The 23275-nt window shown below is 37.1% G+C and overlaps 4 protein-coding genes across 4 annotated transcripts; 2 read left to right on the top strand and 2 right to left on the bottom strand.

The window, feature by feature from the left end:
• The first annotated feature begins 417 nt into the window (after positions 1-417).
• Positions 418-8629, top strand: LOC120258714 (COP1-interacting protein 7-like). The gene is given in 15 exon segments (XM_039266158.1): positions 418-777; positions 1446-1625; positions 1764-1884; positions 1961-2000; positions 2105-2157; positions 2270-2325; positions 2695-2847; positions 3197-3438; positions 3763-4374; positions 4376-5361; positions 5943-6860; positions 7132-7167; positions 7169-7532; positions 8185-8247; positions 8363-8629. Coding segments are annotated over 15 exon segments (3951 nt in total). The 5' UTR covers positions 418-718; the 3' UTR covers positions 8431-8629.
• A 664-nt stretch (positions 8630-9293) lies between these two features.
• Positions 9294-11571, bottom strand: LOC120261925 (60S ribosomal protein L14-2). Its single transcript, XM_039269949.1, has 4 exons — positions 11482-11571; positions 9786-9915; positions 9575-9687; positions 9294-9484 (listed from the first exon to the last, which is right to left on the bottom strand). Exons 1-4 carry the CDS (start codon positions 11482-11484, stop codon positions 9431-9433), a joined length of 300 nt encoding a protein of 99 aa, XP_039125883.1. The 5' UTR covers positions 11485-11571; the 3' UTR covers positions 9294-9430.
• A 1721-nt stretch (positions 11572-13292) lies between these two features.
• LOC120258722 (CRIB domain-containing protein RIC5-like) lies at positions 13293-14434 on the top strand. Its single transcript, XM_039266164.1, has 3 exons — positions 13293-13350; positions 13726-13829; positions 14000-14434. The coding sequence occupies exons 1-3, from the start codon at positions 13293-13295 to the stop codon at positions 14432-14434; spliced, it is 597 nt and encodes a 198-aa protein (XP_039122098.1).
• A 292-nt stretch (positions 14435-14726) lies between these two features.
• Positions 14727-16032, bottom strand: LOC120258731 (receptor like protein 29). The gene is made up of 3 exons (XM_039266173.1): positions 15588-16032; positions 14853-15501; positions 14727-14772 (listed from the first exon to the last, which is right to left on the bottom strand). The coding sequence occupies exons 1-3, from the start codon at positions 16030-16032 to the stop codon at positions 14727-14729; spliced, it is 1140 nt and encodes a 379-aa protein (XP_039122107.1).
• Between the last annotated feature and the right edge of the window lie 7243 nt (positions 16033-23275).

A 23275-nucleotide genomic window follows, 5' to 3' on the forward strand; every position in this document is an offset into this window, starting at 1 on the left:
ATATTTTATTTTTATTTTATTTTATTTGAAGTTCATATATTAATTAAGTTTATTATTTAAATAACTTTTTTTATTATTTTTTTACAAAAAAATAATAATATAGATAAAAGAAAAGGATATTAGCTAGTATTTTTAAATTAATCTTACCTATTTCATTATTAATGAACCTGTTTTATTCCATGTTCTACACTTCTACCCTTTTAAACAAAAACAAAAAAATAAAATAAAATAATCTCACCATTAAAATAAAATGACCAAAACACCCCCTCATCATTTTCTTCTTCTTCTCTTTCTCTCTCTCTCTCTCATTATTTAATTTTCCCAAAGTTATTAAATTTAGTTATTTTTTTCCCACATTTTAAATTTCAACTATCACCATTATAACTCTCCCTCAAATCTTTTATTCCTCTCTCTTATTTATTTTCATTTTTATTTATTTATTTATTTATTTATTTATTTTCCGCCATTAAAGCTTCAATCCAAGCTTTTCCTTTCTCTCTCTCTCTCTCTCGTCGTCATCTTCCACTCTTTCTTCGCTCTCGATGGAGCCTTGCTGAGAAGAAGAGTCTTTGGTTCGTTCGATCGATCTTCGTCAAGGAGAGAGAGAGAGAGAGAGAGAGAGAAAAAGAAGAGTCTTTGGTTCGTTTGATCGATCTTCGTCAAGGAGAGAGAGAGAGAGAAACCCTAGTTGGAGGGACGGATCTCAGGTAGTGAAAGGATGAGGTCTGGGGTTCGGCTTGACTCTGCTGTGTTCCAGCTCACTCCCACCCGAACCAGGTCTTGATGAATAAGATAATCTCTTCTTTTTCCTCACTATGGAGTTTTCGAGTTTGTTTTTGTGGTTTTGGTCCTCTTTGAACTCTCCTGGAGCTGTTTAAGTGATTATTTATGCTTGCTTTTGTGAAGTTTGTTTGAGTTCATTGTTTATTTAATTGATTTTTTTTATGGAAAGTTTATCTATTTTTGTTAGATCTTGGTGGTGTTTGGGGTTCTTTGTTGTTCGTGAGTCTTTCTTGAATTATTTTCATGTGGGATCACATTTTGTGATTTGATGTGATATTTTTTTGGGTTTTTGTTCTTTTGTTTTGTCTTGTTTTATTCAAGTGGAATGGTCTAAGTACAGTAATTAGGTGATTGTTTTTAACTTTTCACCAATGAAAGAATGGGATTAATTAAGAAAAATGAAAACTTTGGCTGAATTTTTGTACATCTACATCCTTGAAGATGCTTGTGTTGATACCCAGAAAGAAAGGATTTTTTTATTCACCTAGTTATTGGATACGCAAATGCCATGGATTGTGTTGTTCACCTAATATTTAACATGAATATGCTTTTGATATATAGATATATACAGTAGCCACTGACAGCTATGGTTTGCCTTCTCTCTGAAAATGACTTAATTTGAATGGTTACTCAGAAAGGATATGCATTCTTGTTTTTATCAGGTGTGATCTGGTTATCATTGCCAATGGGAAGACGGAGAAGCTTGTGTCGGGCTTGTTAGACCCATTCCTTGCCCATTTGAAGGTTGCTCAAGATCAAATTGCAAAGGGGGGATATTCCATTACACTTGAACCTGCCTCTAATAAGGACGCAGAATGGTTTACAAAGGGCACCATTGAAAGGTAAGCTTATTTATGCAATCATGCATGCGTATGGACACCATTTGCTTGACTTCATTGGGTTGCATATGCTCTTACGGAAGTGAAGTATTATGTTTATTGAAACTGAGTTACCAAAATTTGGTTTTTTTTTTTCCTAAGGTTTGTTCGTTTTGTGAGTACACCTGAAGTTTTGGAAAGAGTGAATACCATAGAGTCAGAAATCTTGCAGATTGATGAAGCAATTGCTGTTCAGGGGAATGACAGTATTGGCTTTGCCACTGTAAGTGGTAGTTTATTTGTATTATTGCATGTGCTTTATCTGACACCATTCAAATAACTCACTTTTCTTCTTACAGATGGAAGATTATCAAACAAAACCTACAGAATCCATTGAAGGTACAAATTTGTTGGTCAACTTCTTTCCAAATGAGTAACTGACGCTTTTTGCAAAATTATTAAATTTCCAGGCCAATGTTATGACACTGTTTATTGATGAATAGGTGGCAGGTTCAACTATGGTGCTGATGCCGAGAAGGCCATTGTTCTGTATAAGGTTTTAGCATGAAAGTAACTCTTAATTTTTAAAAAATATTTCATGCACGATTTTGAACTAAAATGCCAGCCTGAGTTATCATTTCTAATTCAATGGCTTCAATAAATGGCAGCCTGGCTCACATCCACCAGATTCAAATGGATCCACTGCTCAGGAGGAGAAATCAAAGTAAAGTCAAATTCAGCCTTTGACACTTGTTATTTTCAATATCTCATTACTGCAAGGAAGTAATGATAATTTTATGGGTTGGGTGGTTATAATATTAATAATGTGAAATTTAACAAGGAGTCATTATTGTCTTGTGATGTGAAGGTCCGATTGTCTTTATTGAGGATTTTTTTGGTTTTCTATTCATGTTCTTGTAGCTATTCCACATATTAATTGATGCATCGCAAGGGCTTTGTTGTAGAGTGCCTTACTCAGTTAATCCTACCTGTCTAGAGTTTCGAGTTACATGGTGTTGTAAATTTTATGATAGTTGGGGATAGTTTTTTGGTTTTTTATTAATCTAATAAATATAATTATACTGACCTGCAGAGTTCATCTCATGAGAGCACTTGAAACCCGCAAATCAGTCCTGCAGAAAGAACAAGGCATGGCTTTTGCGCGTGCTGTAGCTGCTGGTTTTGACATGGATCACATGTCACAGTTGATATCATTTGCTGAGTGCTTTGGGGCTTCACGCTTGTTGTAAGCCAGAAATTTTTGCTAGCAATGTACCAGTAGAATAGTGTAGAAAGGTCACTATGATATTCTTCTTTCATGCCATATAATCAAACTATCAAATTATGATCTGATCCTGCAAGGCAAGAGCAGGATGAGTTACTAGATATTGAAAGCTTGAAATTTTTTTGTGATACAGTAACCTACTTTTGAATATTTATTATTATAACAAACTATTTGTTTGTTTGTAAATAAAACTTTTGTGAAATTCTAGCTTTCAACTGAGATAGATATTTCGTTTAATGAATCTGCATATAGTTAATTTTGATCCCCTTGTGATTTTATCTCCATTGTTTCATTTTAATTCATTAAACAGGGAAGCATGCGTAAGATTCATGGATCTATGGAAAGTAAAACATGAAAGTGGGCAATGGGTCGAAATTGAGGCTACTGAGACAAGGCCGGAATTTTCTTCTTTGCATGCCTCAGGCATTATATTTCCTGGGGATATTGGCAAGCAGAAAGAACTTGGGATGGTAAGGCCTGTATCTTTAGGTACAGAAAGCAATCAGAAGGACGGTGCCAATGCTGTTGACATCAATGCAGGCCAAAATAAAGGTAGGTTGAGGTCTTTTTTTTTCCAAAAAGAAAAAGTAAATAACTCAGGACAATTGATTCGTTATATCTTCTGGAGAATGAATCAATCCCATGACTTGCACCATCCAAAACTGTGAATTTCAATTGAAGACCATTGCTAACTAGATTCCAATATCCTGATGTCAAGTGATGACTATGTCAACGTAAATTGGCCTCATCTTGTTTTGTTTGGCATGCCTCCTATTGTCCTATTGTTGAAGCCTTTTTTGACTTAACAATAGATGTATCAAGGTTTGTATCCTTTTTCATTTATGTAAATGTCTTTTTTTTCCCACTTATGTGCAGATCCTCAATTACCGCCAGGGCCTCATGATTATTATTACCAAGGCCAATTTCAGCAACCAATGTTTCCGCAATGGCCTATGCCTTCTGCTTCAGGTGCACCTGTCTTTCAACCATATCCTGTACAAGCTATGCCTTATTATCAGAATTATCCTGCTGGCACACCATTGTTCCAGACCCCTTATCCTCCGATGGAGGACCCCAGGTTCACTCAGTCACAAAAAAGGGGATTGAGAAGGCATTCTATGGATAGTAAATATAGTCATACTGACACAGAGACCTGGGAAATGGGTGGCTCTGGGGGGAGATCAAAGGATGCTGCTGAAAGAAACATATCTGAGGATGAGGAAGATGTGCATCAAGGTCGAAAATCACACAAAAAGTTGGGTCATTCAAGGAAGAAACAATCAGGCACTCGAAGCAGTAATTCCTTTACATCAAAGGGGCATGGTTCTTCTGGCAGTGAATCACTGTCTTCTTCTGACTCTGAAGCCAAAGATGATGTTGAGCATTTCCATCGTGAAGATCCAAAAAGAAAGCATAATGACTCCTCAAGTTCAATAAAGAGAAAAAACAGCATAACAAAGTCCATAGATATTTCAGATATAAATGGGAAAGGATGAAGTTGCTAGTGGACAAGAGGCAGACGCTGGCAATTGGCAAGTATTCCAGAGTTTCCTAATGAAATGTGAAGAGGAAAATGCAAGAAATGTTGATAGAGGCATGTTTTCTGGTGAGAAGGAGCCTCTGGTAAATGGAAGGAAGAACCGAGTTAATGGTGATCCTGTAGTTTCCTCTGAACGAGGTGGTGGTGGGGTTGAGGATTTGAAGGTGGTTGAGTTTGACTCGGCTAATGGGAGAACAATCCGGAGGAAACAAGTTTTATCCAAAGATGAGCTGTTCTCAAGTAATGAAGCAAGCTTTAAAGACAGTCATTTTGATTCACAATTTCAGGAAATTGAAGATGGAGGTAGAGGATATAGGCGAACAGATAGTGATGAATTTATGGTCTATGGAAGACAGAAACAGTTGGGCAATAAGAACTTTCCAGACCCGCTCGAAAGCGAACATGGGAATGTTATCCATTTGGAAAAGCACTCAAGTAACACAAAGGATGAGTCGTTCATTGTCCCTTCAAGATTAGATACCCAGGTGGAATTTCTTGCCAATGGCAGAACTGCTCTTGATATGGATGCTGAGTTGCCCTCATCTCTGCAGAGAAGTGTGAAGTCATCCAATAATATGAAAAACAAGCGCAACTATGAACCACATGATTTGAGATTAATGCCAAGGCGTAATGAGCGAGAGTCTGTTGGTTATGATCGAGCTGCAGATTATGATGTGGAAATCAATGCTCAAGATGCTGTCAAGTTAAAAACAAGGAACCAAGGAAATGGCCCATTAAGCACCAAAAAAGAGACAAAAGGCATGGGGAAGGAAAAAAAGACAAGATCTGGACAGGATGGTAATGAGAAAAGGAGAACAGATTTGATGGTGAGAAAAGGAAAACCCACAAAGCCAAATCCACTGGCTGATGCTCGGGCTCGTGCAGAGAAGCTACGACTGTTCAAACTTGATCTTCAAAAAGCCAAAAAAGAGAAGGTATATTTCATTTTTCATGATTAATCAAGTAGGAAATTTCTCTGGCACAATTTGTTAATATTAGTAGCACGAAAGCCTGGAAACTTTAGTATCTTCCCTAACTAAATTTTATGGAAGCCACAAAATTCCACTGATGAATGGCTAACATCTTTTTCCACAAACCCTTGCATCATAAGGTTTTAAGGGTCAAACAGAGAACTAGATTTTGCTATCATTGTGCACTCTTATTAACAAGACTAGTTACATTTATTAAAACTAAAATGCCTCAACAGCTCATCCACTTCTTGTTCTTCTTGTTTGGTGAACATCTTGTCACATCTAGTTCTCTCCTCTCTGGTTGGATTGTGAACTTCAAATCCATTGCATCTTTCCTTTCGGAACAAGGAAAAGAGCTTTTTCGGATGATGCAAATTAAAGTTTTTCCAGCATGTTTATGAAATTCCTTTTTTCTTTATTTATTATAATCCTTTTGCTTTGTATCAGCACTCCCTGTTAAGTGTAATATTCTTTACAGTTCATTTATTTATCCGCCTTGAGTTGGTTATCTGTTGGGACAATCATAGCTTGATTTACCTTTTCAGGAAGATGAAGCGCTCAAAAGATTAGAAGCTTTAAAACAAGAACGGCAAAAGAGAATTGCAGCTAGAAGTGGTTCAAGCAGCACTAAGCCAATATTGACACCACAGCAAACAAGAGCACAATTGCCAGCAAAAACTTCTCCTATTTCTTCTCTCAAAGGGTCAAAGTTTAGTGACGCAGAGCCTACTTCAACATCTCCTCTAACAAAGGTGACTCGTAGAGCCACCACTCTTGGATCTGCAGGTCTTTTTAAAACCACCAAAGTTGATAGACTAAATCAAGGTACCCACTCAGCTATCAAAGAATTGAGAAGATCAGCATCATCATTGCCTGATCTGTCTAAAGAGAGTAAAATGCTTGCTCCAGAAGAAAAGGACAAGGCAGCTTCTATTCGAACTAGAAGATTATCTGATCCTGAAGGCATGAATGTTAGCCATGCATCTTCCCTGAAATCAGCTAGAATTGATAAATTATCCAAACAAATTGTTTCTGGTGAGCACCAAAAGAAGATTTCTGCAATTATGCACCAAAACAAAACAAGGTCCGCTAGTTTACCAGAGCCAAAGGTCAAACCACTAACAAGCCCTTCTGATACTATTCAGAACAAAGCGTCTAAAGGAACTGGAAGTAAGAATTCTTTATCGTCTGAAAGCCACCGAATGAAAAGAACTAGTGAAAAATTTTCCAGAATGAGCAATGGTGATGAAAGTGTAGTTGTTGACAAAACTATTGTGATGCTTGAAAATGAGACAATTTCTGCTTCTGCCATCATGCGATCAGAGGATGTGGTAAGCACGAGAGATGGATCATTTCGAGAAGACGTAAAGGGGAAGGCTGAGTTAGTCCCAGATTATGTGGCTATCCGTGCTCCACCTTCACCTCTCCTTGAGGGAGAAGCAGAAGATGCAACTAAACATGAGGTATGTTTTGGAGGGAAAAAATTAAGTTAATTAAATTACCTTGAGAGTTGAATATGTTCTTCTTTGTCTCATAATACAATGCAGTGTTTCTGTTGTGAAATCATGATCATTTATATTCCTCCAAGAAACAAAATCAGTTCATTTAATGATTCATAAAAGTGTTATAAAATAAAAACCGACATGAATTTATTTTTTCTGATTTGGTTTTTGGGTGCTCTTCTCACCTGGTTTTTAATAACCTGCTGCTTTGTACTGTATTTGGTGATATCAGGTGATTGTTGATTATGCAAAGGATGAGACTCAGAAAATTGTTGAACCAAAACATGACCAAGCAAACATATCAAGCCCCTTTTGCCAGAGCAACATCACTGGAAGGTCCAGCGACCAACAATTTAGAATGCAAGGGAACAGTATCTCCAGTTGAACATGAGACAAGTTTGATGGGCTCAGGAAGTACCAAGGCACGTGTACCTGACTGGCCGACATCCGCTTCAGCAGAGCAGATCCAGGATGCATTAGAGAAGCCTCGCAGCAGGGAGTCCTCAAAGGGTTTCAGAAAGCTGTTCAAATTTGGAAAGAAGAACCATAGTTCAGCTCCTGGTGACCACAACTCGGATTCAGGAAGCTGTTCAAGTTTGGATGATAGCACCATGCCTGCTGCTTCAACTGAAGGTAACATCTCTCTCATATGATCCAATACATGATGTTTAAATTAACTAAATGGTAATTATCATTTGAGAAAAAGATTCCTTGGAGAACTACGATTACCCTATGTATAATTTACAGACAAGATGGGCAGCGCATTTCATATATTTCTTGATTCTTGCATCCTTTTAAAGCATGCTGAAAATGCAGAGTAGAACCTATCCAACATTGATGCCCTGTTGAATTTTAATCCGATATCTATATATATAAGAAGAAAGGAACACGGTAACATTGGATTGGAAGTAGGTGGGGATAAATGATTTCTTGTTTGAGAACCTGATATAGAATTTGTATGTATAAATTGATATGTTTTATTTATTTAATTATTTATTTTTACTTGAGAATTTCCAGCTTCTGTATCGTAGTATTATTCATCAATTATTTCATTGTTTTGAATTGGGTGTAGACTGTCTTAAAGGGAAAATTCTACCTACATCGAGTGCATTGCATAAAAAAACTATTAGATATATAGATTGTGTGATAGTTAATTATAAAATGAATTGTTCCAATGCATCCTTATTGCCACACAGTTTGATACAATGCACCCAGTTTAATAAACAAGGACTTGCTCATCTGAAAGTATAATAATCTAATTGATGCCTCTCTGTTACATTTTCAGTTCATTCACTGAAGAATCTCATTTCTCAAGAAGAAACACAGAATGGAGTTAGTCCACATAAAGGTTAACTGGCAAATGCCCATCTTAATATTATATTTCCAAAAAGAAAGAAAAAAAAAAAGAAAAAAAGTGTTCTTTTATCATGCTCTCAGTCTCTCTATGATCTTTGTTTTTTCAGTTTCTCGGCCATTTTCTATCCTTTCTCCATTCCGAACAAAGACACAAGAGAAGAAGGTTGTGGCTTGATGCAAAGAGGATCATAAATGATGAGAGTTGAAAGAGCTGATATTAGTTTCCATTTTGTCCCCTTGATGTTTTATGTTTAAGATTTAATTTTTCAATGTTTCAGCTACTGTAAATCTGTTGTGGTTTAGAGCTACTGGTCATGTCTTGTAAACAACTTTGTACCATATCACCTTGCTATCATCTTTCACACTTAATTTCCTTTTCCTCTGTTGAATGAGATTTTGAGTATTAATTACAAGTTATTCTGTTAGCCATGACTGCAAATTGATATCCCACATTACACAAAATATACCTACGCCTTTAGATTATATCACAAATGCCCCTTAGACCTAGCCACATGACCACGGGTCGGTTTCGGTTTTATAAACTTTAGAACCGGAACCAAACCAACCAAATCATAGTCTCCAATTTTAAGGGTCTGGTTTGGTTTTAAATAATTCACTTCCAATTAATTAAAATATATAAAAATATATATTATATATTTTTTATTTAAAAAATAAAATTTGAACCGTAATTGATGGTAGGTTTTTTTAACTCATAAGAATCTTAACTGGAATTTTAATGTTTTGGTTTTAAAGTTTTGGCTTAGAATCCAAAACTGTTTTTAAGATTCCGATTGATTCCAATAGTGCTTGTTTCGGTTTGATTCTATAATTCAAACAAAAACTCGGGTGTTTCAATAATGCCATTCCGGTTTAATTCTACAGTTCAAACTGAACTAGGGACAGGTCTCCTTAGACCACTTCTAATTATCAAATAAATTGCCCTTTTCCCTTCTATAAAAAAGACTAATCAATAATTTGGTTCCTATAACAAATCTTTTGCCCAACTGATTGCGGAGAATGAAGAACATAACAGTACGGTTACAACAAAAACGTACACAGCCATAAATGCCTTAAAACGAAACAAAAAGTCTGACAAATTTGTTTGGAACAATGGCCAAGTTCATGGCCTACATAAATCAAAATTAATCACTCTGGGGAAGTAGCCCGCCAAAAAATTAAACACTCTGCTTCCTCAGCTTGCTCAGTTCCTGTCTAATAGTGTATCCCCTCTGAAAACAACAGAAATGCAAATAAGACATTTGAAAATTTTGGTAGATTATTATACAAGACGAAAATCTGAGAAATAAATAAGCACACACCTTGATCTTCGCCAACATAACCTTGAACCTGTCAAAGTCAGTGAGGGAGGCTCTCCTCTTTTGCACAATCAGCTTCCTCCCCCATGAACTGTTCTCCCATTTGTTCTTCACATCTGACATACAAATTTTTCATTTTATAAGAAAACACACTCATAAGTGATAACAATAACAGGACAACAGCTGTTAAAATTTTAAAAAAATATTTTTGTACCAGCTGCTTCCATGGCAGCAATCAGTGTCTTCTTTTTAGGAATCCTTGGGATGTCAATCTTAATATCAGTCAGGCTCAGCCGCTTGAAATTCATCTGGCCTCGTACCATGTCTGGGGCATCAACCAATGCCTGGCCATACTCAATATTGGTTAGAATACATGTCATACAACATCAATAAAATCTAATAAATTGTGTTAATTTGGTGGAGTGAATCAATTGAATTGTTTGTTATTCATGATAAATACTTGGTTAAGGACTAATCATCAATGTCCAAAAAGACAATGGCTGACTGATTCTCAAAGGCTAAAATGCACTTTTATGGTTCTTGTATTTTACTGTATTATTATTTTTGTCTCTATATCGCTAGAATACTCAACACTGTCCCTTTGTATAAAAAAAAATGTTCATTTTCATCCCTAATCCACTCAGCAGTCAGTTAGATATGCATGCATTGTTTAATCTATTTTTTGTATGATGTAACTTATTCTTTAAACATAGATGCTGATGTCACTTGCGAACGTTGCTTAATCCAAAGAAACAGTTTTTTTAAATAATCTAAGAAAAAAACAATCTAATTGCTGATGTGGCATTGATTATTTTTGTTCTCAACAAAATAAAAGCTACATAAACAGCTCATATGGCATAACAAAAGGGCAGATTAAAAAAATCCACGCATATCAAACTGTACACTCAAATCAGCATGATTGACAAAAATGAACATTTTTTATATACACATCGACCATATTGAACATTTTGGTAATATAAAAAAAATCAACAATATAGCCAAAAATGCATTTCAATCATTCTAAAACCAGATATTTCCAGTATAAAAATGAACAAAAGAAAACATAACCAGAAGGCTAAAAATGCAATGGGGTTTCAGCTAATTAACACATTCATCTCACTACTACCTCAGATGTAATTTCGAAGTGCAAATGCATACAACATTACTTTAATATTACTGTTGCAGATGCAAATAAATCCCTAAGCAACCACTAATAAACACATAACCATAATCCAATAGCCCAACCATTAGATTCAAACCACAAATTAGTTCATGGTACATATCTCAGCATGAAAGTAAGTAATCATTAGCAACAAAATTACTTATTTGTCTTGACAAAATGTCTAATCCAACATTGGTCATGAATATGCTCATTGAAGCAAACCAAACACAAGATCAAATATATTTCTACACAAATAAGCATATATTTTCAACAAGATAACTTCGATTCTGGAAAACCAACTAAACGCTAACACTCTATTATTGAAAAATCAAACAGTAAGAATATGATCAACAAGATAACTTTTATTCAGAAAACCAACACAATGCTAACACCATATCAATGGAAAAATCAAACAGTTTTCCAAATCGTAAACCCTAAGCGTCCACTAAAGATATATCCATAATCCAACAGCACAAGGGTTCCTCCACAGCTAATTTGAACACGAAATTTTCAAAAAAAATGATAGAAAATCCATCCATGGCACTACAAAAACCCTAATTTCAGATCAAAAAAATGCTCACGGATACAAAAATCGATACGGCAAAAGATCACTCACTCGATTCTGATCGATCACATAGCGCTTGAACGGCTTTGAAAAATCACAAAATAAAAAAACTTTTTTTAGAGAAAAATCAAAGCACGAACCATATTGAAGAACCGAAGAAAAACACCAGATGAATCCTCTCACCATGGATGCAGCCCTGAAGCGAGGGAAGCGAGCAAGATATAGGGTTTTGCTTTCCCTTCGCTCGCGATGGCAAAGAGCTTCGGTCCTCGGAGAAATCCCAAAGTTTTTTTTTACCTAAATGGTTCCATTGAGCTTCTCTTATAGGTCCATTTTTACGAAATTGCCCTCGTCTTGGAGAGAAATTACCATCCAATGCCATTTTTAAATATTTTATCTACATTTTGTTTGAAAATTTTGCATGTATATATATATATATAACATCGATGCCAAAAGACTTTTGATGTTTAATATAAAGTAAAAATACTAAAAAAATATATATATTTTTAAAATACTCACTGTTTGAGAATGATCTTAATGTACGTTCAATCTTTTAATCACTCGTTAAGTGAAGATTGAGGGGCAACTAAAATTTTTCTTAGTACCATGGATTCATTGGGTTTATAAAAACAATTTATGTATTAGTGTTTGTGTAGAAAATTAAAAATATATAATTATTTTAATATGATTGTACAAGTTAAGTTATAGTGATTGTCAAAGACTCATTTAAAAAAAAAAAATTGATTTTGTCTTTGCAATTTCTTTCTCATCTAAATATTAGATATTATATTATACTTAATGTTACCTAATTAAAGAATTCATTTAGATGGTATTAAATTTTTAAAAAAATGCGGAAAAGCCACAGAAATCACAGAGTACATTCCAAAAGTTTTAAAAAAAAAATAATTTTATTTATAAATATATTTTACTTGCATCTTTTAATATCAACTTATATAGTTATACTTGGGATGAAATGTAAATATTCAACTTCCAATGAAAGATTTTTGTTTTTTTATCATTGGACTATACAAACAATGTTGGTAAATATAATTGTTATTGATGTTATATAATTTTTTTTTTAAAAGGTGGATAAACAACATTCATTAAAAAAAAACAGAAAAGTCCAAAAGGCCAAAGTCAACAAACAAAACGCACAAAAGAGAGCAAAAAAGTAAAACATAACCACAAGAGGAGGCCTGACAAAAACAAGCAACAATAGCCTCAGGGACAGGAACCCCTAAAGGAAAGAGTCACTAGGGATGGTATGTAAATCTATATATATTATAAAAATAGTTAAATAAAAAATAGAAAACATTTTAAAAAAAAAAAAAAAGTATATCTATATATATATATATAGATGGTATCGAGTGGTGCGAAAGGGAGATGGTTAAAATAGCCGTTGGATTGGCGCGCAAAGCGCGGGAAGCCAAGAACAAGAGAGGTACTCTAAAAACATCTCTCTCATCTGCCAACACAGCTAGACCTATTCTTCTTCTTTTTCTTTTCTTTTTTTTTTCCTTTTTCTTTTTTGTACCTTTGGAACAGAAACAACTTGGTCCTTCTTCTCCTTCTCCTCCTCTTCCTTTCTTCCTCCCATCACCTGTTCATTCAGGTCATGGGATGAACCTGGAAAAGGAGGAGAAATTAAGAACTTCAATACCCATCTCTCTGCACTGCATTATTCAAACTCAAATTAATTAAGGTTCTTAATTCTTCAGTGGAAGGATCATTGTTGCTACATGCTTTCTTTTCTCTCTCTCTCTCTCTCTCCATCTCTCATAGGACAACAACAACAACAACAACAAAACATCACAACATAAGGGTCACTATCTCATCATCAATCATTTTTGTGTAACTATCTCTATATATACTACAACCTTTATATTTGTTTCTTGTTTGATTATTTACTAATTTCCATTAATTTTTGTGGAATTTTTGAAGATTATTTATTATTAGATTATTGGTAGAGGACTTTTTGACAGCATTTCAAAGAGATGGGAACCAAAGTGAAGGGTCTTCTCAAGGGTCTCCGTTATATCTCCCAAATATTTGGTAGGTAGCTTGTATCTCTATACATATATGTGTAAATACGTATACTATGAAGTATGGACATTTCAGGGAGCTTGGCTTATTTGTGTCCGAGACGGATACACCGGGAACATCACTAAACACTCATGTGCTTTATAAATAATTTTTTAAATATTTTTTTAAATATTTTTCAATAGATAACATCACTAAATAAATATATGGCATATATTACATGAAAATATATATATATATTTTATATTTATAATAAATATTTTATATAAATATATAATATATAAATTTTTATAGTCGTGTATGATGAACTAATTTTTTATTTTTTATTTTTTTTTTATACACCGTGAACTAATAATCACCGCTGGATCCGTCCGTTCATTTTCTAAGATGGAGATCTCAAGGAACAAGAGATGCAGATCGGGTACCCAACCGACGTCAAGCACGTCGCTCACATCGGTTGGGATTGTCCTTCAGTTGGCTCCCCAAGCTGGGTATCTCTTTTTATTTATTTATTTATTTTGTATCAGTACCGTTTGATTTTGATCTAACGGATAAGATTCAAACTAGATGAACGAGTTCCGATCAGCGCCGCTAAGCGCGACGGTGGGCGGAGAAACGGAGAAAGCCGGTAGGTTGATCTATTTGCTAATCAATAAAAGAGAACCGTCCGATCGTGATCGGACGGATGAGATGTGGTAGAATCACTAACCGTGGAATGAAAAACTTGGTGCAGATTTGGGTTACGAAAAATGCGCCACCGCGTGGAGAGGGGTCCATGCAACGGCGTTCACGGCGAAACCAGTCCGCCGGAGCCATCGACGACGCGTTGGAAGGATCACGGCGCCGGCGACCAAAGAGTGATTCCCTGGCGTCGGTGGGCAGCGGCGGGAGCGAATCGCTTAGCGGTGACTTACCAGCTATCCCCAAGCAAGCACGGCGCAGGAAGACGAAAGGCGGATCCGGAGGCTCATCGAGACCAAAGGCGGCGGCGGCGGCGACAGAGGGGTCTTCGTGCTCAGAGCCCGGAGCCGATGATCGGAGCCGCGAGCTGATCCCGCCATTGACGACCACCGCTGGAGAGGAAGACAAGCTCTGACAAAGAGACGAAGTAGAGAAAACGATTTCGGTGTTCCCTTTTCGGGAACCACAAAAAGAATACAAATTTCATAGATATTGGAAAGACTTAGTTTTATAAGCCCTTCTTTGAATTTTTCTTATGATAAAATATAAATATATAATTTTTATCTTTATATTTATATATATATATTATTTTGTTACCATTTTACACAAGAAGAAAAAAACCTTCTTTTGTACTATTCTTCTTTAATTAAACAAAATTTAGAAAACACAAAATAAATAAGAAAATTGCTGGGAAAAAAGGAGGTGTTTTAAGGATGTGAGCTTTGGAGGATGGAAGGGTAGAATGGGGAATTTCTAATTTGTTGCATAAATTGAAGTTCCCCGCCAAAAGGGAGATCTTCTCGGTGAGGCAAAGCTTAGGATTACCGGCCAACTTAAGTTTACCACCGAGACTCTCAATGAAGGCGGCGGAGAACGGGATCCGACCACGGAGCAAGTTATTCTCAAAGTTAACCTCCTTCGCGGATCTCTCAAGCTTCTTAAACTGCTCCGGCAGCTCTCCCTCCAAGAAGTTGTTATCCAAAGCGAGAAAACAAATGTTTTCCAGAAATACCCCCATCGAGCTTGGAATATTACCAACTAGTCCCAACCCAGACATTCCTATTCCCGTTATACCCTTGAGTTTGCTCCAAATTTCAGGAATACCACCACCGAGAGGGTTCCCGGTGAGATAAACCTCTCTTAGGTTCACCAGCTCGGCGAGCGCGATCGGGACACCGCCGGTGAAACGGTTATGGCTTAAATCCAAGAATTCGAGAAGATCAAGCGAGGTGAGAACGGCAGGGATCGGTCCGATGAGGTGGTTTGAGCTGAGATCAAGCTTGACGAGCTCTGTCAGCCGTCCGATCTTGTCCGGGAACCGACCGGTGATCCGGTTGAAGCTTAGATCAAGTATCTTCAACCGAAGGCATTGGCCGATGGAGGTTGGGATCGCACCGTGGAGGCGGTTCCCGGTGAGAACTAACTGCTCGAGATTTCGTAAATTTCCGATCTCGTCGGGGATATTTCCGGAAATCCCTTGTTCTAGAAATAACCACTCGCCGGAGCTGAGGGAAATCAGCGAGGATGCCACTGAGCTTGCCGGAGAGAGAAGGGTTTTCGATGATGACGAGCTCTTCGATAGAGGAGGAGAGATTCGAGAAGGTTCTCGAAAAGGGTAGTTTTCTCGCCGGTGAAGCAGGAGAAGAAGAAGAGCTTGCGGAGGTACGGTAGAGCGGAGAGGGATGTGGGAAAAGAAGCGTTTAGAGCGCATGAAGGGTTGGAAGAGAAGTCGGAGACGTACCCAAAGTTAAGCTCGGTGACGTGAGGAACGGCGACGGCGGCGGTGGAGGAGGAGTCAGGGAAGAGCTCGCAGACAATACCGTGTGGGCCGTAGAGGCAAAGATCGTCGGGGAAAAGTGTGCGCCAGGGGATGGTGGGGTTGATGGCTTCGAGCGCGAAGTAGACAGCTTCCTGCTCGGGCAGTGGGATCTGGAAGGACGGCGGGGGGACGTCGGAGGCGGCGATGAGGGAGAGGAGGAGAGGGAGGAGAGAGAGGTGAGAAACACGAGCCATTGGAGAAAGGGAAGAGATGGAAGCGAAGAAGAGAAAGAGGGGGCGGTTTGAGTGGGAATGTATGCATATGGGTTTATAGGATGTGGAAGTAAAATGACGATTTTGCCCTCGTAGATGGTGGCTATAAAAAATGGCAGTTGTTCTTACAGACTTACAGAGCCGTAGTTTGTCAGAGAGCAGGAGCAGGAATGATATTACTGTAATACCCTTTACGTTTTATTATTTTTATAATAATTATATAAAAAAAAGAAAATATAGATTTTATATTATTTTATATGAAATGGCAATGGAGTAGTATTCACTATTCATTAGTGTTGATGTGAGTGTAAGATAACCTTAATTTTATTTTTGTATTTTTTTTATTTTATTTGTTTTTTCCTAGGAATCTTCTGTTTTTATTTGCATGAGAAAAGCATCATAGGGTGGGTTGTTGCTTTGAAAGTCGGGGAAAATTAATCGGAAAAAGATGAACGGCGGAGAGAGATGTCGGAAAGCGTGAAAAAGAAGGAGAAGGTGACGTGGCGGGACCCGCCGCCACGGCAGGAACAAGGGAAGAGGTGATTGGTTGTTGGCAGCCGCCGACAGTGAGGCGACAACGGCCTGGGATTTTGAGCGATATCTCAGTGGGCCCCAATCACTGTTTACATTTTTTTGTCGTTTTCCTCCATAATCAACAAGTACGTAGGTTGAATCACGTGCCATGCAACTGCTCTTTTGAATTATTATATTTTTTATTTACTTTTTGTTTACATATACACCCCTGATAAATTGTAAAATTACACTGCAATCCCATAACCTTCAAACAAAATTACTAAAAAAAAAATATCCCTGTATATTTTCCTTGTTATTGTATAGTCCTTTTAACTTCTTTTTTAAAAAATCTTTATTTTTTTGAAATTTTTTTTCTTATTCAATATTTTTAACATTTTAATAGAATATTGAAAATATCACCGATATTAATAGAGTGTGACTACGTGAGATAAAGATAATATTATAATTATAATTTAATTTTGATTTAAAAGTAAAAGTGTTGCCGTTAAAGATGTGTTAGAGATTTCATAAATTTGAAAGACTAAAAGAGCTTGAGAGATTTGTTGGTACTTTCTTCTCAAAATTATATTCTTGTGAATATATGTGTATATATATATTGAAAAATTATGGTTCTTTATGAACGTACAAAGGTAGTTAACTTATTAATAGGTATTTGAAAAAAAAATTATCTCTAAAATTATAACGCTTGAAATCATTTAAAAAAATAGAAAATAAAATAAAAATTACTTTTGCTTTTCAACATTATTTGGAATTAATTTTAAAATATAATTTTAGAATTTTTAAAAGTTTTGATTTTTTATGTGCATGATTATTATGCAAATTCAACACAACATGTGTGTGTGTGTGTTTACAAACCAAATTGAATAACAATTTCAACAATTTCTTTATCAAATAAATAAATTTGATTTTATTGAATCTAGTATGGATTTTTTTTTAACTCATTATAAAGTTAATTAGTAAAAACCATCAATGCCTCCTCTCTAATTATGAAATTTTTAATTAAACATAAATGACAATAATAATAAGATTTTTTTAAAGTTATTTCAACTGTTTTGTTTTGAATTTTTTTTTCCCATCTCTCTCAACACCAGAATATTTATTTTAAAGTTATTAAAAATGGAATTAATTCACTGCATTTAGGTTGTACTAAAATATTTATCTGGATTATTGAACCCATACTAACATCATTAAGACACACGAGCTTATATCAGCATACAACTGAATTAATAATTAAGTAACAAAAATTTTATAATACAAAATAAACATCTGAAATTTGGTATTGTAATTATAAATATATATATATATATATATTGCAAAAAAATTGAAATATACTTTTATATTTATTTAATTTGGGTATGATTAAAAATTTTTAAAAGAATTTGGGTATAATTTTTTTATATCTATTTCATGCTTTTTTTCCTAAGGACAAAAGTCAATTTAAATATTTTTGAATTATCATAAATAATAAACTAAGAGGGGATACTTATTTATTTTTTATAATAAAGGAAGACAATGTTGTGTTTTTTTATTAAATTATAATAAGAACAAAATAAATAAATAAATAAAGGCGTTCTATGAAATGGGCATGAATATTTACATTATTATTATTTATTTTATTTTTAATTAATAAAGTGGATTAATAATTTTTTTATTTATTATTTTAATAAATGTTATTAAGTTATCATAAAATCAAATCCAATCCACTGGATTATAATTTTTCTGATATTAATATACTAAACGGATAACTTTGTTATAAAAAAAAGTGGAAATTGCCAAAAAAACCCTACAACTTTGCCAAATTGCCAAACAAACCCCCATAGTTTCGGAATACCCAAAAACCCCTTCTTTTTTAACTCCATGATTTTGAAACCCCCAAAGTACGTAACGGCATTAAACGGAGTGTATTTAAAATTTTATGACTGAAAATGCCCTTGCACGGGAAGTCGTGGTCGCACTCCATTTCAGGGCGTGTGAGAGGAAGTGGGTGGGTTTTTCTTAGGCATTACAACGTTGCCTTCTCTCAACTCACGACTCAGCTCAACTCGCGCTCCAGCTCTTCTCTTCCCACCCAAGACTCTTCCCTTTCCACCGTGCCTCAAGAAGAAGTCCCTGCAAGTATTCGAGATTTCGTCACTTTGCAGCCTAAGGTATTCATTATGGTTTTTTTGTTAACTATTCTACTACGAAGAGACATTTTTTTCGGTTTTTGGTTTGTGATTTTGTTTTTGTTGGAAGACATCAAGCTTTCGAGGGGATTAATCGACTGGGGTTTTTGTTAGTCTCGAGGAGATGTCTCGCTAGGGTTTTTGTTTTGTTTTTACATTTTCGCTCTATGTATACGATCGAAATGGTTTTCCGATTGTTGTGCTTTGTGTAATGTTTATAATCTACGTTTACCCTTTCAGTTGATATGGTTGCAGTTGTAAAAATGAGGTCTCCGTTTAAACAATGAGCTTTTTACCGCTTTAAGTTAGTTCGCCTCCGCTTAATTATTTGTATCTCTGCTTAATAGTATACGCCATCGCTTAAAAAAATGATATCGGTGTTTAAGAACCGAGTGTTTACCGCTTAACAAATTACATTTCCGCTAACAATGTGCTATTATCGTCGCAGCTTTGTGATTACGGGCGGTCAATCTAGTTAATGGGCGATGCTACTTGACACCCGTAGAGTGGAGACCGCGGTCGAATCGAAAGTTCACATGATCCCTCGACATCGGGAGATCATCCGAAGGACACCGCTCACGAGATTTCATCGAGTTGAAGTCAGATACCAAGAGCGGGCCCTTCTCGACTCTCTCGCAGAGATACGATAACCGCACTAATAAATTCAGGATCGGGAAAGCATCGCGACTTTCGAGCCCTCAAGATGTGGCAATCGTCTTTGGCTCGCGTTGCGATGGGGAGGCGATCGTGCTTTCGAAGAAGAAAAACACTGCCACTTTCAAGAGAGGTATTTATCGAAGACGACGAGAGACACAGAGACTCCATCAGAGCACTCTTCAAAGAACTCGCTGACGATGAGGGGAGAAGAGGAGAATTTTGCCAAACCATCGATGGTGTACCTCGTGGGTACAATCCTCTTCCCAAATACCTCCCCGCCGGGTTCCTAATCGGATCGCTGATTATGTCGATGATCTACCCGGAATGGGGCGCCACGCATGGGCGCAAGCGACGCACAAGTGGCTTATGGAGGACATACCACAAGCCGCTACCCGAGTGCAATCTAGATGCGCTGGGAAGAAGACCAACACCGGGTATGTTAAGGGTTGCACTCGTGAAGCGCTTTTAACATATGGTTTTACTGAGTCGACCGAACCCGGAAAGAAAGTCCGCTTCATGCAAAATCCCAAGAATGTCTGTGCTACTGTGAAAATACTTTCACCTGAAGCAAGCTGACTGATAGAGACGAGTTTGTCATCTCTCGAAGGAAAAGAGGTAATAATTCAAAAAAATATTTTTGTTTAACTCGTAAACTTTAACGCTTTAACCATATCATTTACCGCTTAACTTTATTCATCTATCGCTTTAACATTATAACTTACCGCTTAACTTTGTTCAACTACCGCTTTAAACTTTTAGTTTAATGTTTAATTTGTTTTGTTTACTCGTTTAACACAATAGGTTATAACGTTTAAATATACTGAGTTACATGTGTAAATATAGTTTTAATTGTTTAAACTAAATAATTTCGCTAAGATTGTTTGCTTTTACACATGCTAGTTTCTCGAGATGGTTCCGCGAATCGTCGATGAAGAAGTATTTGTTCGGGCCAACCGCTCGGTCGGATGCTATTGCTCCCGAACCGCTTGCTCAAAGGCAAGATGAGAGGGCAACCTCTTCCTTGCGCTACCGGACGCCGCTTTCTCCCCGCTTCGAGCCAAAAACGCATCTCGCCGAGGGCCGAAGAAGCCCTCCCCACCCCGCCCGACCGTGGCTTCCCCGACCGTCGCCCCCCGAACGCGTGGCGCCTCGCCAGACTAGGGCGAGGATGTCATCGCAACTCTCATGCGAGGCTTGCAGATTTTGATGATCGAAGTTCCCTCGGCTGTCGCTCGGGTGGAGGCATTGAAGGCCGGTCACGCCACAATCGATCGCGCCTTCCCTTCAAACAAATGAAGCACCCGGGACGGATACGCCGTCGGAGTTCGACGACGAGGACATCATTGGGGTGGCCCTTCAAAGACGGCCTCATTCAAGAAGCTTGCAAAAAGAGGAAAAACAATAACGCTCTCCGTCTCCACCCGCGCTTACCGACGATGAAATAATAGCAGAGACCATCGGGCGGCCGATGTTGTTAACGCTGATGACATGCCCATCACGGTGGAGGAGATCAAGATGGCGCTGAGTTTGCCGTGGTGGAAAAGATCGTCGACTCTGTTGTTGACGACATCATGCATACGGTGGAACCGGCGCCTGAAGAAGAACAACCAGACAACGTTGTGTCTCCCATTGATGCTGCTGCCGTGGAACTCACGGTTGAGAAGGTCGCTGAGTCTATCCTCAACGGCGGAATTCACTTGGAACCAACGGCCGACCGCGCCGCATCGAAGGCGCACACAATCCCACAAGAACAAGAAGCATGTAAGGAAGTGTCTCCCGCTGATGCCGCTGTCGTGCCCCCATTAAAGGAAGCCAATAAAAGTAGAAGAACTTCGGAAAGTCTTCATTCAAGAAAAAAATACGCTGCCAATCGCGCCTCAATAAGTACTGAAAGCAGGAGTTGATAAGGATCTTCCTCAACCGCCCTCTATGGACAAGTAAGTTTGAAGTTTTTTTATGATATTGTTTAAAACTGCTTTTAGTTACCATTTAAGTAGGAGCGTTAACGCTTTAAAAATTTTCATGATAACATTTAACTTATAAGTGATACCCTTTAAATATTACCGCTACTGCTTAAACATTCAATATAGAATTTAAAGTTTATACTTTAACGCTTTAATTTTATACTTACAACATTGTTTACATGTCTTTGTTCCGCTCAACCACAAAGACTGCCGTGTGGAAGAACGACTCGCCAAGACCACACGCGGCCAATCTATTCGACCGCTCGAGGGGAAGGAGATGGTCACGCATCGATGTGATGGACGCATTCAGTATGTATCTTGCAAAAGACGATGAGCGTAGTGCCATATCGCTATAAGAGGCGCCGCTCCATCACACGCCACCGGGCCTTGTTCATGTCAAAGCGAGGCGACGACGCACATGAATCCACGATGGCTATGATCGAGATGCCGCCAGCAACTTGCATGAAGTGGACATCGCTCATCCTCCCGATAATTATGAGTGGCCACTTCCATGTCGCTCGCCCTCGACAATGAAAAACAAGAATACGTGCATTATTCTTCATGCCAAAGCGAAGAATACGATAAAAAACGCGCTAGAAATGGTAAGTGATTTAATAATTTGTGTTTGTGTAATAGTGTTCGGTAGAATAATCGCGATTCTAATATGAACTTGTATATCTCGACAGCGGAACCTATTCGACATCCTAGATCGACATGGAGTTGGGCGAGTCGGGCGATCGCAGTACCCGCTTGTTCACGAGCATCGAAGCCCCACGACGTAAAAAGGAAGTGTCGATCGCAGCTGCCTATGTCATGCGGTTTATCGAAAGCGCTATCACGGTGAGAAGCTACGGGTACTGCAGACCGACGTCCCTTATCTCAGCGATTAAGGTATGTTTCCCGCGATACTTAGGGAGGGGAGGGCACCGCATCATAGCCAGAGGGGAGTCTTCGCAAGTGGGTTCTTAGTCATTCTTTCTATATTTGTATACACGATTCTTTCTTTAATAATCCGATTCATTGTTTAACATACACTTTCGAGTGTTTAAGCATATAGTTCATTGTGTAAATATCAATGTAATTAGTTTAAACTCCGCTTTTACTATGTAAAAACGAACCGTAGGGGAGTGTACGCAAGCTGGGTCATAGTCATCAGATAGGTGTAATAGTTTCAAATGTAAACCGCTTTTAAATTCAATTCATTTTTTTCCAAGAACATGACAAATTTTGTCAATGTAAATGTACATGTATCTAAATTCAATTAAATTCATTCTGCTTCGCTTTTGAGGTTCCGCTCTTGTTGGATGATATTGTAGTCCGTAGGTACATTATCGGGTAGGGTTCTGCTTTCATTTTCATTTTCATTATCGGCTAATATCAACATTCATTTTAACTCAGATAATGATAACTTTTTGCTCTTTAACTTTCGCTTTTCTCTGCTTTAAGTTTAGGTTTCTCTGCTTTAAATTTAATATTTTCTGCTTTAAAAATATCCTTATTATTTAATAATATCAATGTAATTACAACAAAAAAATATACTTAATATTTTCCGCTTAAAAATATCCTTATTACTTAATAATCTCTTATAGAGTGTAATGTAATGTTCCGATTTTTTTATGTGCGACGTGAGTGGAAACGCTGGGGAACCGAAAGCGTGTATTAATTACGCTGGGGAACCGCTAGCACCATCCCGTTGTACATTTTAAGCGGATACAAATTTATTTTAAACGATAAAAATAACAGTTAAACAGAGAATAAAATATTTAAAACGTAAGAGATATATTTAAATATAAAGTTCAATATTTAAACAATAATAAGAAGTATATACACAATGCCTAGTTCGGAATGATTCATTCCACGATCCGCGATCGTGACTCAAACGTGGCAATGGCTACAACGCAACTT

This window comes from Dioscorea cayenensis, chromosome 1, assembly GCF_009730915.1.
Source record: "Dioscorea cayenensis subsp. rotundata cultivar TDr96_F1 chromosome 1, TDr96_F1_v2_PseudoChromosome.rev07_lg8_w22 25.fasta, whole genome shotgun sequence".
Taxonomy (NCBI): Eukaryota; Viridiplantae; Streptophyta; class Magnoliopsida; order Dioscoreales; family Dioscoreaceae; genus Dioscorea; species Dioscorea cayenensis.